The sequence below is a fragment of the Asterias amurensis genome, chromosome 14, assembly GCF_032118995.1.
Source record: "Asterias amurensis chromosome 14, ASM3211899v1".
NCBI lineage: Eukaryota > Metazoa > Echinodermata > Asteroidea > Forcipulatida > Asteriidae > Asterias > Asterias amurensis.
The window spans coordinates 100,349-114,325 of record NC_092661.1 but is presented as its reverse complement, the minus strand read 5'-3'; the positions used below and the strand labels follow the sequence as shown (position 1 = coordinate 114,325).

Genomic DNA, 13,977 nt, shown 5'->3' with positions numbered 1-13,977 from the left:
CCTTGGATTTAGGCATGGGTGGATTCAAAGTTTTTCAGATGGGCGGGGGGTGGGGTCGCAATCTTGGACGTCTGATTTCTACGGTGGGCGTTTTCATGATACAAAAATATATATTGGAAAAGTGTTTTTTGAAAGTTAATGTTATAACTTTTCAAGTCAATATTTTAACATTATTGTCTCGTATAATTAAAAGACATCTATCGACTTAACACTCTCGAAATGTTTTGCAAGATAATATTCCGGGCGGTAAGGCCTGTTCATCGTGTTGTTTACTTTTTTACAAAGTTGGCTCGGTATGTCCACATTGTGTATACATAACGTTAGCGGCTCATGCTAGCCTCAATGTTTACGATACTGCTTATCCCAGCCAGGTAAACACAAAGTCCATGCTGAAGTGGAAATAGCTGAATCATTTAGAATAGTTGAGTAACTTCACTCTCTGCAATCGTTATATATACCCGGTACCACTCTAACATTGGACACAGAAGGCTGATGGTCATCACTTAAAACAAGGTAGGCTTATACCAACAGGCTTTTGTAATTGAATCGTTAATATTTAAGATGCGTTTTGATGGCTTGCTTTCGTATTGTTAGATAGTATATTAATTAAATTAACCTGATTTTCATAGGAGAGAGCACATCTATCTGACTATGGCTGCCACCACCGATACACCTGCTGGTAAAGACACCTCCATGAAACCAAAGCAATCAGATGCACTTAATATTGTTAGACTAAATGGAGTCAATTGGCCATGGATGGTAACACAAGAATCTCTTGATACACTTCGATCTTATGATGTATGGGAGGATGATGTATGGGTTACCACTTATCCCAAAGCAGGTAAGCAAGTTTCTTATATAAGTGTGTTTGCTTGTTTGTTAATGTTTGTTAAATAGCATATCACATGATGTATGGGTTACCACTTATCCCAAAGCAGGTAAGCAAGTTTCTTATATAAATGTGTTTACTTGTTTATTAATGTTTGTTAAATAGCATATCACATCACAAAGCTGGACGGCCACTTCAACACTTAACTAATTTGGGCCGTCGAGTAGTCCCCCCCCCCCCCCAAAAAAAAAAAAAAAAAAAAAAATCAACTTTTACCAAGGGCACGTTGTCATCTACAATTGGTGCTAAAACAGGGTTATCCCCCCTTCCCCCGGTCCGCAAGGATTTCATTGGTATCATCTATGGAGCAGAATGCACCACCTTTCAAACTTACGTAGCGACTGTTATGCCTTGCTCAAGGGCACAAACATCATGATCGGGATTCGAACCCACACTCTGCTGCTGACAACACTAATAGAGCTTGAGTAACTATAAACCGCATAGCAAAGACACGCCACGGCGTTGCTCTGAGGCGTTTTATTTATTTATATGATGATCACTAGCAAAAGAAGAATCCGAATTTGTATCCAAGTACATTAAGAACCCCTTCTAAGCATGAATAAAATAATAATACGATAGTGTATTATTTTGCCATGCAGGTACTCATTGGGTTATGGAGATAGTGAATTTAATCCTCGTCAAGGGTAATGAAGATAAAGCAAATAGAGCTCAGCAATCGTCTCCAGTTGAGTTTGATCCATTCCAGCCAGGGAGACGTCCACTACCTCCCAATTCTCCTGGACCTCAATATAAAGCAATGAAACAATGGAAAGCACCAAGAGTCATCATGACACATCTTAAAGAAGAAATGATGCCTTCTCAGATTTATCAAGGCAAAGGAAAGGCAAGTCATTCATGTATTATTCCTTCTTAACATGGCGATGCCCGTCTCTGATTGGTTGATGTGTGGCTTTTCCTTTTGCATTGCTCTTAAAGAGGAAATGATGCCTACTCTGATTTATCAAAGCACAAGGAAAGGCAAGTCAAAGCACGGAGATGGTCAATTGTTGCTTTGAGTATCATGAACCGAAACAAAACTCTGATCACCCCCGTTGACCCAACACTTTCCCGTTTTCTCAATCTCATGGTGTATTCTAAGCAAACTTTGTGTTCCTTTGTCTAAGCTATAAATACATAATATTATCACACATGCAGGGGCGGATCCAGGATTTCCGAACCGGTGGGGCGTGACTTATATTACGTGCCGACTCTGCAAGGGGTGACTTTGTAAGGGGCTGACTTTGTCAGGGGGTAACTTTGTAAGGGGTGACTTTGTAAGGGGGTAACTTTGTAAGGGGTAGCTTTGTAAGGGGTAGCTTTATAAGGGGTGACTTTGTAAGGGGTGACTTTGTAAGGGGTGACTTTGTCAGGGGGTGACTTTGTAAGGGGTGACTTTGTCAGGGGTAGCTTTGTAGGGGGTGACTTTGTAAGGGGTGACTTTGTAAGGGGGTAACTTTGTAAGGGGTGACTTTGTAAGGGGGTAACTTTGTAAGGGGTGACTTTGTAAGGGGGTAACTTTGTAAGGGGTGACTTTGTCAGGGGGTGACTTTGTAAGGGGTGACTTTGTCAGGGGTAGCTTTGTAGGGGGTGACTTTGTAAGGGGTGACTTTGTAAGGGGGTAACTTTGTAAGGGGTGACTTTGTAAGGGGGTAACTTTGTAAGGGGTGGCTTTGTAAGGGGTAGCTTTATAAGGGGTGACTTTGTAAGGGGTGACTTTGTAAGGGGTAGCTTTGTAAGGGGTAGCTTTATAAGGGGTGACTTTGTAAGGGGTAGCTTTGTAAGGGGTAGCTTTGTAAGGGGTAGCTTTGTATAAGGGGTGACTTTGTAAGGGGTGACTTTGTCAGGGGTAGCTTTATAAGGGGTGACTTTGTAAGGGGTGACTTTGTAAGGGGTAGCTTTGTAAGGGGTAGCTTTATAAGGGGTGACTTTGTAAGGGGTAGCTTTGTAAGGGGTAGCTTTGTAAGGGGTAGCTTTGTATAAGGGGTGACTTTGTAAGGGGTGACTTTGTCAGGGGTAGCTTTATAAGGGGTGACTTTGTAAGGGGTAGCTTTGTAAGGGGTAGCTTTATAAGGGGTGACTTTGTAAGGGGTGACTTTGTAAGGGGGTAACTTTGTAAGGGGTGACTTTGTCAGGGGGTGACTTTGTAAGGGGTGACTTTGTCAGGGGTAGCTTTGTAGGGGGTGACTTTGTAAGGGGTGACTTTGTAAGGGGGTAACTTTGTAAGGGGTGACTTTGTAAGGGGGTAACTTTGTAAGGGGTGGCTTTGTAAGGGGTAGCTTTATAAGGGGTGACTTTGTAAGGGGTGACTTTGTAAGGGGTGACTTTGTAAGGGGGTAACTTTGTAAGGGGTGACTTTGTCAGGGGGTGACTTTGTAAGGGGTGACTTTGTCAGGGGTAGCTTTGTAGGGGGTGACTTTGTAAGGGGTGACTTTGTAAGGGGGTAACTTTGTAAGGGGTGACTTTGTAAGGGGGTAACTTTGTAAGGGGTGGCTTTGTAAGGGGTAGCTTTATAAGGGGTGACTTTGTAAGGGGTAGCTTTGTAAGGGGTAGCTTTGTAAGGGGTAGCTTTGTATAAGGGGTGACTTTGTAAGGGGTGACTTTGTCAGGGGTAGCTTTATAAGGGGTGACTTTGTAAGGGGTGACTTTGTAAGGGGTAGCTTTGTAAGGGGTAGCTTTATAAGGGGTGACTTTGTAAGGGGTAGCTTTGTAAGGGGTAGCTTTGTAAGGGGTAGCTTTGTATAAGGGGTGACTTTGTAAGGGGTGACTTTGTCAGGGGTAGCTTTATAAGGGGTGACTTTGTAAGGGGTAGCTTTGTAAGGGGTAGCTTTATAAGGGGTGACTTTGTAAGGGGTGACTTTGTAAGGGGTAGCTTTGTAAGGGGTAGCTTTGTAAGGGGTAGCTTTGTATAAGGGGTGACTTTGTAAGGGGTGACTTTGTCAGGGGTAGCTTTATAAGGGGTAGCTTTGTAAGGGGTAGCTTTGTAAGGGGTAGCTTTATAAGGGGTGACTTTGTAAGGGGTGACTTTGTAAGGGGTGACTTTGTCAGGGGTAGCTTTATAAGGGGTGACTTTGTAAGGGGTAACTTTGTAAGGGGTAGCTTTGTAAGGGGTAGCTTTATAAGGGGTGACTTTGTAAGGGGTGACTTTGTAAGGGGTAGCTTTGTAAGGGGTAGCTTTGTATAAGGGGTGACTTTGTAAGGGGTAGCTTTGTGAGGGGTGACTTTGTCAGGGGGTGACTTTGTTAGGGGGTAACTTCGTCTTTGTCACGAGGTGACTTTGTCAGGAGGTGACTTTTTTGTCAGGGGTGACTTTGTCAGGAGGTGCCTTTGTCATGAATAGACTTTGTCAGGGGGTGACTTTTTTGTCAGGGTGACTTTGTCAGAAGGTGACTTTGTCACGAGATGACTTTGTCAGGGGGTGACTTTTTTGTCAGGGGTGGCTTTGTCAGGAGCTGACTTTGTCATGAGGTGACTTTGTCAGGGGGTGACTTTGTAAGGGGGTGACTTTGTCAGGGGTGACTTTATACGTGATTTTATACTTTGCAAGGGGTGCGGGTTTTTTCACTGACATGCAGGAAGGGGTGGCGTGCGCCCCCCACGATCCGCGCCTGACTTGGCCGTGTTTTAATCAAATATAATACGATAATGCTAATGATTGGTTTTGTTTGTACTTTGCAGGTGATTTACGTTATTCGGAACCCAAAAGATACAACTGTATCCAACTGGAAGTTTCTTAAGGACTTTGGATTTCACCCTCGCTATAAAGAATGGGACTTTTTTGCTAAAGAGTCTTTCACTGAAGAGAGTAAGTTACATTTTATTGTACAGGGGTTGTTACTCTTTAATGTTTCTACGAAGACCTTTGCAACTGAGTGTTAACAAAGATAGTGAGTCAGGGGTATGTCATTGAAAAGATTGAGCAGAGAAAGTATAGATTTTGATGAGTACAGTAATTAAATGACAAAAGGTTTAGAATAATTGGTTCTTAATAATTCAAAATGTTATGCTTTTATTTCAGTTGTATTTGGTTCGTGGTTTTCTCATGTCTTGGATTTCTGGAACAAACACCAACATGACAAAAACTTTCTGTTCGTCAAATACGAAGATATGAAAAAGGTATAATTTGTAATTGTTTATTTGCTTATTCCTCTCCTATGGTTTATTTTATTAATTTTTGTTATACATAAGCCATTATAACTTTTTTCTCTGCAACTTTTAGATGAACATCTTATCTTATTTTCGTTTGTATAATCAATAAACTTACGTTTCATTTTATTTTATTTATTTTATTTAGGATAGGAAGGGAGCAGTGATCCAAGTTGCGGACTTCCTGGGAAAGCGTCTGTCAGACGAAGAAATAGATCGTGTAACTGAACTCAGCAGCCTGGAAAGCATGAAGCAAAGGTTTTCAACAAGTAAACCAGATGGAAGTGCGCCTTCAAGTGGGAAGCCACCAGCCACTGGAAATAAGCCGAAACTAGGTGCACCTTCAATCATCAGGAAAGGTTGGTGAATTAGATTCTATGGCCATTGTTGATATTAAATTATTACAATATTATGAAAGTTGTAGTAGATGAATGCCAATTGTAATTCTAATATGTTGTATTTATTTGTTTTTTTAACCCAGGGGTTGTTGGAGACTGGAAGTCCTATTTCACTGTTGCCCAAAGCGAGGCTGTTGATACTTTGTATAGAGAGAAAATGGCAGGATCCTCACTCACAGTGGAGTTCTAAAATTGGCATTATAGAGGAAACGATGAATATTAATTTACTATCCCTGGTCCCTGCCCTTAGTAATAAACACAATTGAGCCCCACCTTCCTTTCAATTGAGCTAAGTTCTAATCAAATCAAAATTACACAGAATGGTTTCGTCTCGTCAGCAGCGACTGCAAAAATATCTTGACCAGGCTACGCTTAACCAACTTTCCATCATACGATATATAACCAGGAACTGTACAGAATGTAGCACTTGCACCTATCTCTTCAACTAGGGGGGCAACAAAATACCTGAGAAATGTAACTCTTGGTTTCAGATATCAAGTTATTACACTAGGAAAAGTGACTTGGTGACTCAACAAAATAGGGCGACCGCCAACATAAGGGCTATTATAGATGGATCAGCTGCTATAGCGCCATCACGTTAATCAAGAGGGTTCAAATCCTGAGTTAGTCTTTGCTTAACCACAATTTAATTAAATTGCACCAAATCTTATACACTTTTTAAGTTCTCAGAGGTGTATTTAAAATGCATAAAAAGAACTCATGTGTTTGTATCGCCACCGCTACAATCGGTGCACCATAGGTTAAATCCATCGGTAAACAGTGTTGTCCAAGGCCCACACTACGTGTACTACAACTTATATAAAAAATAACAAACCTGTGAAAGTTTAGGCTCAATCGGTCATCGGAGTCGGGAGAAAATAACAGGAAAACCCACTCTTTGATAATGTTTTAATGTTTTCTCATAAAGTAAAGCATTTCATGGAATAATATTTCAACAGAAGTCTTTCACCATTACCTTCTGTAAACCCTCTAAGTTTTTTGTAAATTTGTGAACTTTTAATTTCTTTTCTGTACCGAAAGTGTATAATGGCTTTAAACAAAAAATACATAAAAGCCTATATTTTTGGTGCCAGTATTTTATGTTAATTCACACACTGAACAATAAATACCAGGAAATCCTGCTTTGGATCCGATGCTTGTTCGTTTGATTTGTGTGTTTTTGCTATCCGTGCAGTACGAGTAGACCCTACAACAGGATCAATATTGTGAAGACTCAATGGTCACGACATTGCTTTGACTTTACTCGTAGTAGCTTTATTCATACTTTTAGGTCATCGTTTGATGTAGGTCATTGGTACTTGAAACCCTAGTTTTTACTTAGAATCCAAGCATTCATAGTTTATTAAGCACTTCATATCAAAATGCCTATCCACAACAATACATCGTAGCTATGATACCACATTATACAAATAAGAGTCATCCATACATAGGATCGTCAGTCTTGCTGGGTCATCTGGTCTATTGACGTTGAATTACTCATGGTAGTGGGTATCACCATTATTATTATTCGCCTCATGTGAAATATAGTTGTAAATTGATTTGTGCAATCAACAGTTAAGTTTGTCATTTTTCCAGACGAGTAATTAAGTCTAAAGACCCGCGTGATTATAGAAGTCCGTTGACGAAATGTCGATTTCCAGCACTGCCCAGAACTGTTAGAGAACGTCTAATTCGTCTAGTTTGTAACTTCTATTTAAACTGAAGGAAACATAATGACAATGGCGCTGCTGGAGTGAATATTACAAACACTCTTCAAGTATGAATACAGGAAGCAAAACCCGACGACGGAAAACGTCAGTTGAAACTAACTTGTCCCTTTTTATGGACAGGGCAAATAAAATCGAATCTCAGCGCCTTCAGAAGCAGTTAGAGTCAATGGAAACAACTGCTCATAAGAACATGGTTTGTTTGTTTCGACGTCGATTAAGTGCCCAAGATGTTCTTGCTTGTCTTCAACGTCAGGAAGGAGATAGCTGTTTGTCAGACCGTGAAACTATGACACAAACTCAAAAGTACTCCTCAAACTCAGCATTCAATAATCGATCAAAAGACAACGGCTCGGACAAGAAAACTCATCAAAATGATACAGGGAGACTACGGTCGAAATCCACAAGTGTTTACCGGATTGACAACACATCAACTGCAGAAGATGGTGTATCTGAAAACAAAGATACAGACGCTGATACAGATTATGTAAAGTGTCTTAAGAATTTAAATATCTCTACTACGATGCCAACTTCGCCTGGACGTGAGATATGTTTGCCCCATAACTTAGCGTTGCGATCTACAAGACCTAAATCAGCTCCTTTGAAGTGGCGACGAAATGCTTGCGGGGTCACTCCTATTTCGGCATCTTATGAAGAAATCACGTCTTCTGCATCAAAATCTCCCCAAGATCTTATTAACCATCAATGTTCATCTTCTGGTTCTAAAACGTACAAACCACAGATGCGTTTACCACGTGGAGTACGCCAACTAAAACAACGGTGTGATGTTACCATAGATACGGGTAAGCTTACACCAACTCACACTGTTCGACAAAGCAACGTAAGTACTCCCCAACACCGTCAAGAGGACTTTTACAAAAATGAAACCAAGTTATCCACTGATTCTAGTCAATCGGTTGATCAAACTAACGATATGCAAGATTCCTTAAGAACAGATTCCCCTAGGCAACATCATAAGCCGAGACTGTTAAGTCGAGCTGAGAAGCTTGGTATTCAGCCGTTGCCCCGAACTCCTGGCTTCCCAATAAGACGTGCCCGTGCAAACACGAATTCAATGTTATTATCAATTGACTCATCTCCAGCCTCTACCCCATCCTCACCAATAACTTCTAGAAAACCTACATCAAGAGTACGAAAAATATCGGCGATGACTCATACAGAGTTCATGAATGATTCTATAAGGTCCAAGGCATATGGACTGGACCATCAAGACTCGAGAATTAAATCCCTAGTTATGCTACCAATGAGACCTCACACTGCAGGAGGAGCTAGGAAACTACAAAGCGCTCTTACGACATCCGAACAAAACCTGGACAGGAGATTACAAGCATTTCTAAAGCAACCGATGCCTGGAGAACATCATCACGAGGACATTTGATTAGTTTAAAACCATTTTGCCGTTGCCAGTTGCAGTCTGGCCAGATGATTTGTTAGAAATTAGTTTTCACTGACCAATTTGCCTTTTGTGTTACCTTAAAGGGAAGGTACACCGTTTGGGTGGTTACTCATATCAACTTGAAAACTGACTTTAAAAACTAAATTTGTACGGGAGCAGAGCCATCCCGTTAGGATGGTGATATTATCATTCTTTAAAAAAAATCCTCTGTCGTCTTCCGGAGTGTTTCATTGGCTGTTGTGGGAAATCATTTATTTCAGAGGATCAATTTTATTTCAGCCAGTGTATTCATCTGCCGTCAGTCACACAAATGAAGATGTTTTTGAATGTCGAAAAACAGGTCAAATTCATAAATTCTTGTAAAAAAGCACAGACGCGTCCGCACTCGGCAAATCTTTGTCACCAGAAGTTCTGAATGTAACTCATTTTCCAGGCATTTTTTCATTTTCTATGCCCTTGTCTCATGCAATAATTAACTTCAATTATTATTTGTTTTCTTTTCTATTAACTGTTTTATTTAGTTAAGCATTCAGCATTTAATATACAGGCTACTTACTTGCAGTTTATAAAAAACAAAAACAAAAACAACAGAAAATAGATACAAAACCTCCCACAAAATCAGAGGAGGAAGATATTTAAAAGACTACAAAAGAACAACTCAAGAAACCTTGGGTTTCAGGCAAAATATTCAAAGAGTCATCATGGCGCTCCATCATTTTCATAAAAATAAAATTATTATAATAATAATTTCGTGAATCACCCATTAACAAACAAACTTTAGTTTGCCAATGACGATCTGGGGTTGGTACTCACCAGTTCGGTAATGACAACTGGAAAGATAATAATATTTGGTAGTAGGCCTATTATACACAACATGTTAACAGGTTAATATTATTTCAGGTGGTTTCATTCAATTCATTTTGCTTCAATTTATACGAAAACTAATCTCACAAAATGTAACACGTTTGGTTGACGTAACAGTTATTTATACAAAGTCAACCCTTTTGTATAGGGTTGACAACAGGAAAATAATGATGGTAGCAGGTAAATTTGCTCAGAAATTCAGACCATACATGTCATTAAATTTAAACACTCATGAGTTCTAATGTTCAACTCAAAATGTAGGTATAATTTCTGACGATTTATAAAAGTCATAATATTATGTGATTTGGAGCTATCATCCTTATCATTATTGGAAAGAATAATACTTTAAAAAGTTTACCTCTAAAGAAAAACTTCGTTTATAATCATACCATGTTATTTCTCACTTTTATATTTACACATTTCACAATAATAGGTGGACTAACGATGAGACAGTATGCGTATCGTATACAAATAATTGTGGTTGATGTTATTATAACAATAATTAATTAAACTATTCTCTACATAAACATTACGATACTAAAGAAAATGGGGGCGAATTACACCCAAGGAATATGCCTGTGATTTTGTTCACATAACTCGGGTAAGTACTGACTCTACAGTGCATCGGTGTATATGGGTAAAAACCAAAACTTTAATTCCATATCCCTGTGTAAATTTAATATTATATTAAATTGTTTGCAGTACCCGCTGCTAAAACATAGGATTCGAAACGCCTCTAGCTACCAGGCAATTTCGGTGGTCTAGTTGGGTTGACCTGCTCTAGATTTGCAAAGGTCGTGGGCTCGAATCACACCCGAGTATATATGCCTGTGATTTGTTTCCACAGAGCTCGGGCAGAGTACTGAGAATACAGTGCTAACACACATCGGTGATATAGGTAAAAGAACAAGATTAATTATTCTTTATCACCCGTGCAAATTTGACACTTATTAAATATCAGATTTTGCTAAATAGCATCTTCTCAAGAAGTTTCAACTTTCAGAACGATCTCTCGCTCTGATTCCTGTGGTCCAATGATAATGTTGGTATCTGTCTTTACTCACGGTGATATACTTGAACTGATGTGCCTGCAGCCACAACCAGATCACCAGCTGGTGTAAATGTGATACAGTGTGGATCCATGCAATCCTTGATGATGGTTCCAATGTACTTTCCATCTTGACTGTACTGATCGATGTCATGATTGATGTCACCCGATGTTGAACATAGTCCGTTCCTTATAACAGCAACATAGATGCTCCCATCCCTGTCACAACACACACTACGAGGCAACCCAAACTGATTGATATCTACTGAGAATATCACCTTACCATAGAAGTCTACTGATACTAACTTCCTGTCCTTCTCGTTGGTGTAGATAAGTCGTTCTTTGAAGATAGTCAAGTATACACCTAACCCTTCAACCCGCAAAGTTCTTTTGAGGGATCCATCTGAGTTGTATAGAAAGATTTCTGGCGTCTGGTAATAACCCAATGCTATCATGGCTATTAGGTTGTCGTCATCCACTGCAATACGTGATGGGATACTCTCTGGTGTGAACTCACGGAGTAGCAGATAATCCCTGCTGAAAATCTTGACTGTTTCGTCATCATCTAGAACAATGAGCTCATCATTCTTGTTCACAGTCACCATGTTTGGTTCTGTTAGACCTTGGATTTGTAGTTCTTGAGGGATGACAGTTGATTGAGGATTGCTCTCTGCTGATTGTATTGTAACCAAGCAACCGTCTGTATCTGACACTGTGACCATATCACCATTGGAGTATACAGCAACGTCACGAGGAGTGAGATTCATTGACCATTCGTCCAGGTTCAGGTACACACCCATATCTGATGTCAATGTCCACTTAATAGTTTTGGTGATGTCTTTTACACGTTGATGTATTTTACTGAACGTTCTTGCCAAAGCTGAAGCAATTGCTTCTAATTGTTGTTCCTCTTTAAGCACCAGTTCCCCCATCGGTTTCTTGCTCTGTTTAAAGTCCATAAAAGTCAACCCAACTGGCAATTTTGTTGACTTGACCTGTTTATATTCTCTGAGGTCATCGAATAGCTTTTCTTTTTGTTGTACAATCTCATACCTCCCTTGATCCATCATCTTGATGACTTCATCCTTCTCGTGTTTTGCTTTGTCCATCTCCATGCTGTTTGTATCTCGTGCAGTTTCTATTGTCTTGACTCTGTCTTCATAAATCTGTTCTGCCTCTTGAATCAGTTTCTCCTTCTCCTCGTCAGCCTTCTTGGAGATTTTCTCTTTGGTGGCAGCAAACATCGAGTCCAATATCTTTCTGGAGATATCTGTTTCTTGAATAGCGACGCTGAAAGTTTCAATACTTTGTGCTATTTTTTCAATTCGTTTTGTGGCTTGCTTTTTATATTTGGCTGAAACTGCATTAACTTCCACAAGGGAATGGGAGTGATGAGAGCTTGCAATGCAAGTTGTGCATATCAACTTCGTGCAATTGTTGCAGTATACGTTAAGATCGTTGTCAGTATGCTCGCTACATTTAAAAACAAGCTCCTTGTCAGGTAGTTGTTTTCTGTTCTGTTCGTCTAGTTGGGTTTCCTGTTTTTCAATATCTTCTAACAGAGACAAGGCTATAATGTTTGTTTTCAGACCATCAATGCCATTTTCCTTTAACAAAGTGTTTTGTCGACACACTGGACATGAAAGTTTTGTAGTTGGATTATTCTGTCTGAGTTGATGGAGGCATTCAAGACAAAATGAATGACAACACTTCAGTAGTTTGGGTTGCTTGAAGCGATCTTTGCAAATCGGGCATTCCAGATGACCCAGGCTAGTCTGTAGCACTGATTGAGCTGTTATATTTGATGCCATGCTGGTTACTTGATGAAGTGCTGATCTGTGAATTAAAAGAAAACAAGATATTTCAGCTCACAAATCTTTACAGAAAAAGTTGAAACTTTTCACAGCTATTTTAAACACGATTGATTTGTTTTGCTAACAAACATTCGGCCGATGTCCCAAGGGAATCTGTCCGCCGTGTGTACTGAAGGAGTTTGTTTCAAAAGAGGGCGCTATCAGAAGAAGTTTGGCTCGCCGTAGATGGGGGACAGATGTTTTTTTTATGTGAAATATCAAGTTAATTATTAGCCTCGCTTTAGGCGGTCGGTCCTAAAAAAAGACGCCGTAAACCCAATTGAAAGTCCGGGAACACGTTGACACTGTGCCTACAGTTTGGGGATGCTGGACTACAGTATCCATTGTTCATTTCGAGTCCAATCACGAGCTTCCCTCTTTAGTAAGTATATTGCTTGCAAACACGTAGCCGGACGAGTCAATTCTGAGGGTGGTAGATTATTGTAAACACTCAAAAACATTGGTAATGTTTGGGTGTCAGCACTGCTCCCGTTCATACAAAAGACAGAAACAAATTAAAACGATCTCACTCTTTGAAGAAAAAAAGAAAAGAAAAAAAACTTCTAATAATAACTAAAGTAAATATTTGTATAAAGAGGATGTCAGAGTGATTGAATAAACTTAAAAATAACGAAAGCTACCCCTTGAAATGCGTCTCCCTAAAAAACATCAGAGGTTACACAATCCGATACAATGAACTCCATAAATGTAGTCTTTCTGTTATCTGACTTGTTGTGCATGCTAATTATTCCAGCCCATTGTCATGATTTGTTGGGCTGATATGGCAACATAAATCCGCCTATTATAACAAAACAGTTTGGCTATATGAAATTCTTCTGGTTTTGTCGTTTGGGAAAAAAATGATCACTCCCCAGCAGCCAGCCCGACTCGACATAGCTTTAAATTCGTTTGTTCGCGAGAGGACGCGACAAAGCGGCTTTGCTTGGTTGTGTCACACTAATAATGGATGTGTTTTCGTAATTTATTAACCTAACCCCATGACAACACAAATGGTCACAATTCTAAACCAAAGATAAGAGGGAAAGTCTGGAATTGTAAACAATCAATTAGGATGCAATCAAATAAAAACACATTCTAATGAGGATTGTGGCAAATTTAACTGATAAAATAACTTACGGGTGTTACGTAGATGTCAGGTATTCGTCAAATCTTGAACTTGAAGAGGAAATTCCTGCGATGACTGTTATTAGCTGATGTTGGCACAAAACGCTGAATGCTACTAGCTAGCTCTGTGTCCCCTTAGTTTTCTTTTCTTTTGATGCAGCTCTGTTGTTAAAATACATTGCACATAATTATTTCACATAAATGCCATTACATTTCGATAAATTTCCCGTATGATGAAACTACGTACATTGCACAATACGCCATTACTCATCACTAGAGGAAATTCCCCTTTCTATATTTTATGACGTTACGTCTTGATTTGATTTATGTGAATATGATTATAAAGTTCAATTATTGTTTATTATTATCTATATATAGGCCATTTTCGAAACCACAGCTTTTATATCTGCTCCATAATCGGCTCAGGCTAGCTTGGCCCGCGGTTGTTTTGACAAAGTGCGTGTTTTTGCGTGCGTGCTCAGGACGGAGCCTAAAGCCGAATCCAAACCCAAA

General features: G+C 39.7%; 2 protein-coding genes across 3 annotated transcripts; one reads left to right on the top strand and one right to left on the bottom strand.

Moving 5' to 3' along the window:
- Positions 1–376: 376 nt before the first annotated feature.
- On the top strand, positions 377–6,579 carry LOC139947065 (sulfotransferase 1A1-like). Of its 2 annotated transcripts, XM_071944891.1 has the most exons (7): positions 377–513; positions 630–841; positions 1,489–1,733; positions 4,565–4,691; positions 4,905–5,002; positions 5,181–5,391; positions 5,514–6,579. In XM_071944891.1, the coding sequence occupies exons 2-7, from the start codon at positions 652–654 to the stop codon at positions 5,618–5,620; spliced, it is 978 nt and encodes a 325-aa protein (XP_071800992.1). In that variant the 5' UTR covers positions 377–513; positions 630–651; the 3' UTR covers positions 5,621–6,579. The 2 variants fall into 2 exon arrangements, with proteins under 2 accessions (XP_071800992.1, XP_071800993.1); XM_071944892.1 differs by lacking the exons at positions 377–513; positions 630–841 and adding an exon at positions 912–938.
- A 2,029-nt stretch (positions 6,580–8,608) lies between these two features.
- LOC139947556 (uncharacterized) lies at positions 8,609–13,755 on the bottom strand. The gene is made up of 2 exons (XM_071945498.1): positions 13,477–13,755; positions 8,609–12,322 (listed from the first exon to the last, which is right to left on the bottom strand). The coding sequence occupies exon 2, from the start codon at positions 12,295–12,297 to the stop codon at positions 10,495–10,497; it is 1,803 nt and encodes a 600-aa protein (XP_071801599.1). The 5' UTR covers positions 12,298–12,322; positions 13,477–13,755; the 3' UTR covers positions 8,609–10,494.
- Between the last annotated feature and the right edge of the window lie 222 nt (positions 13,756–13,977).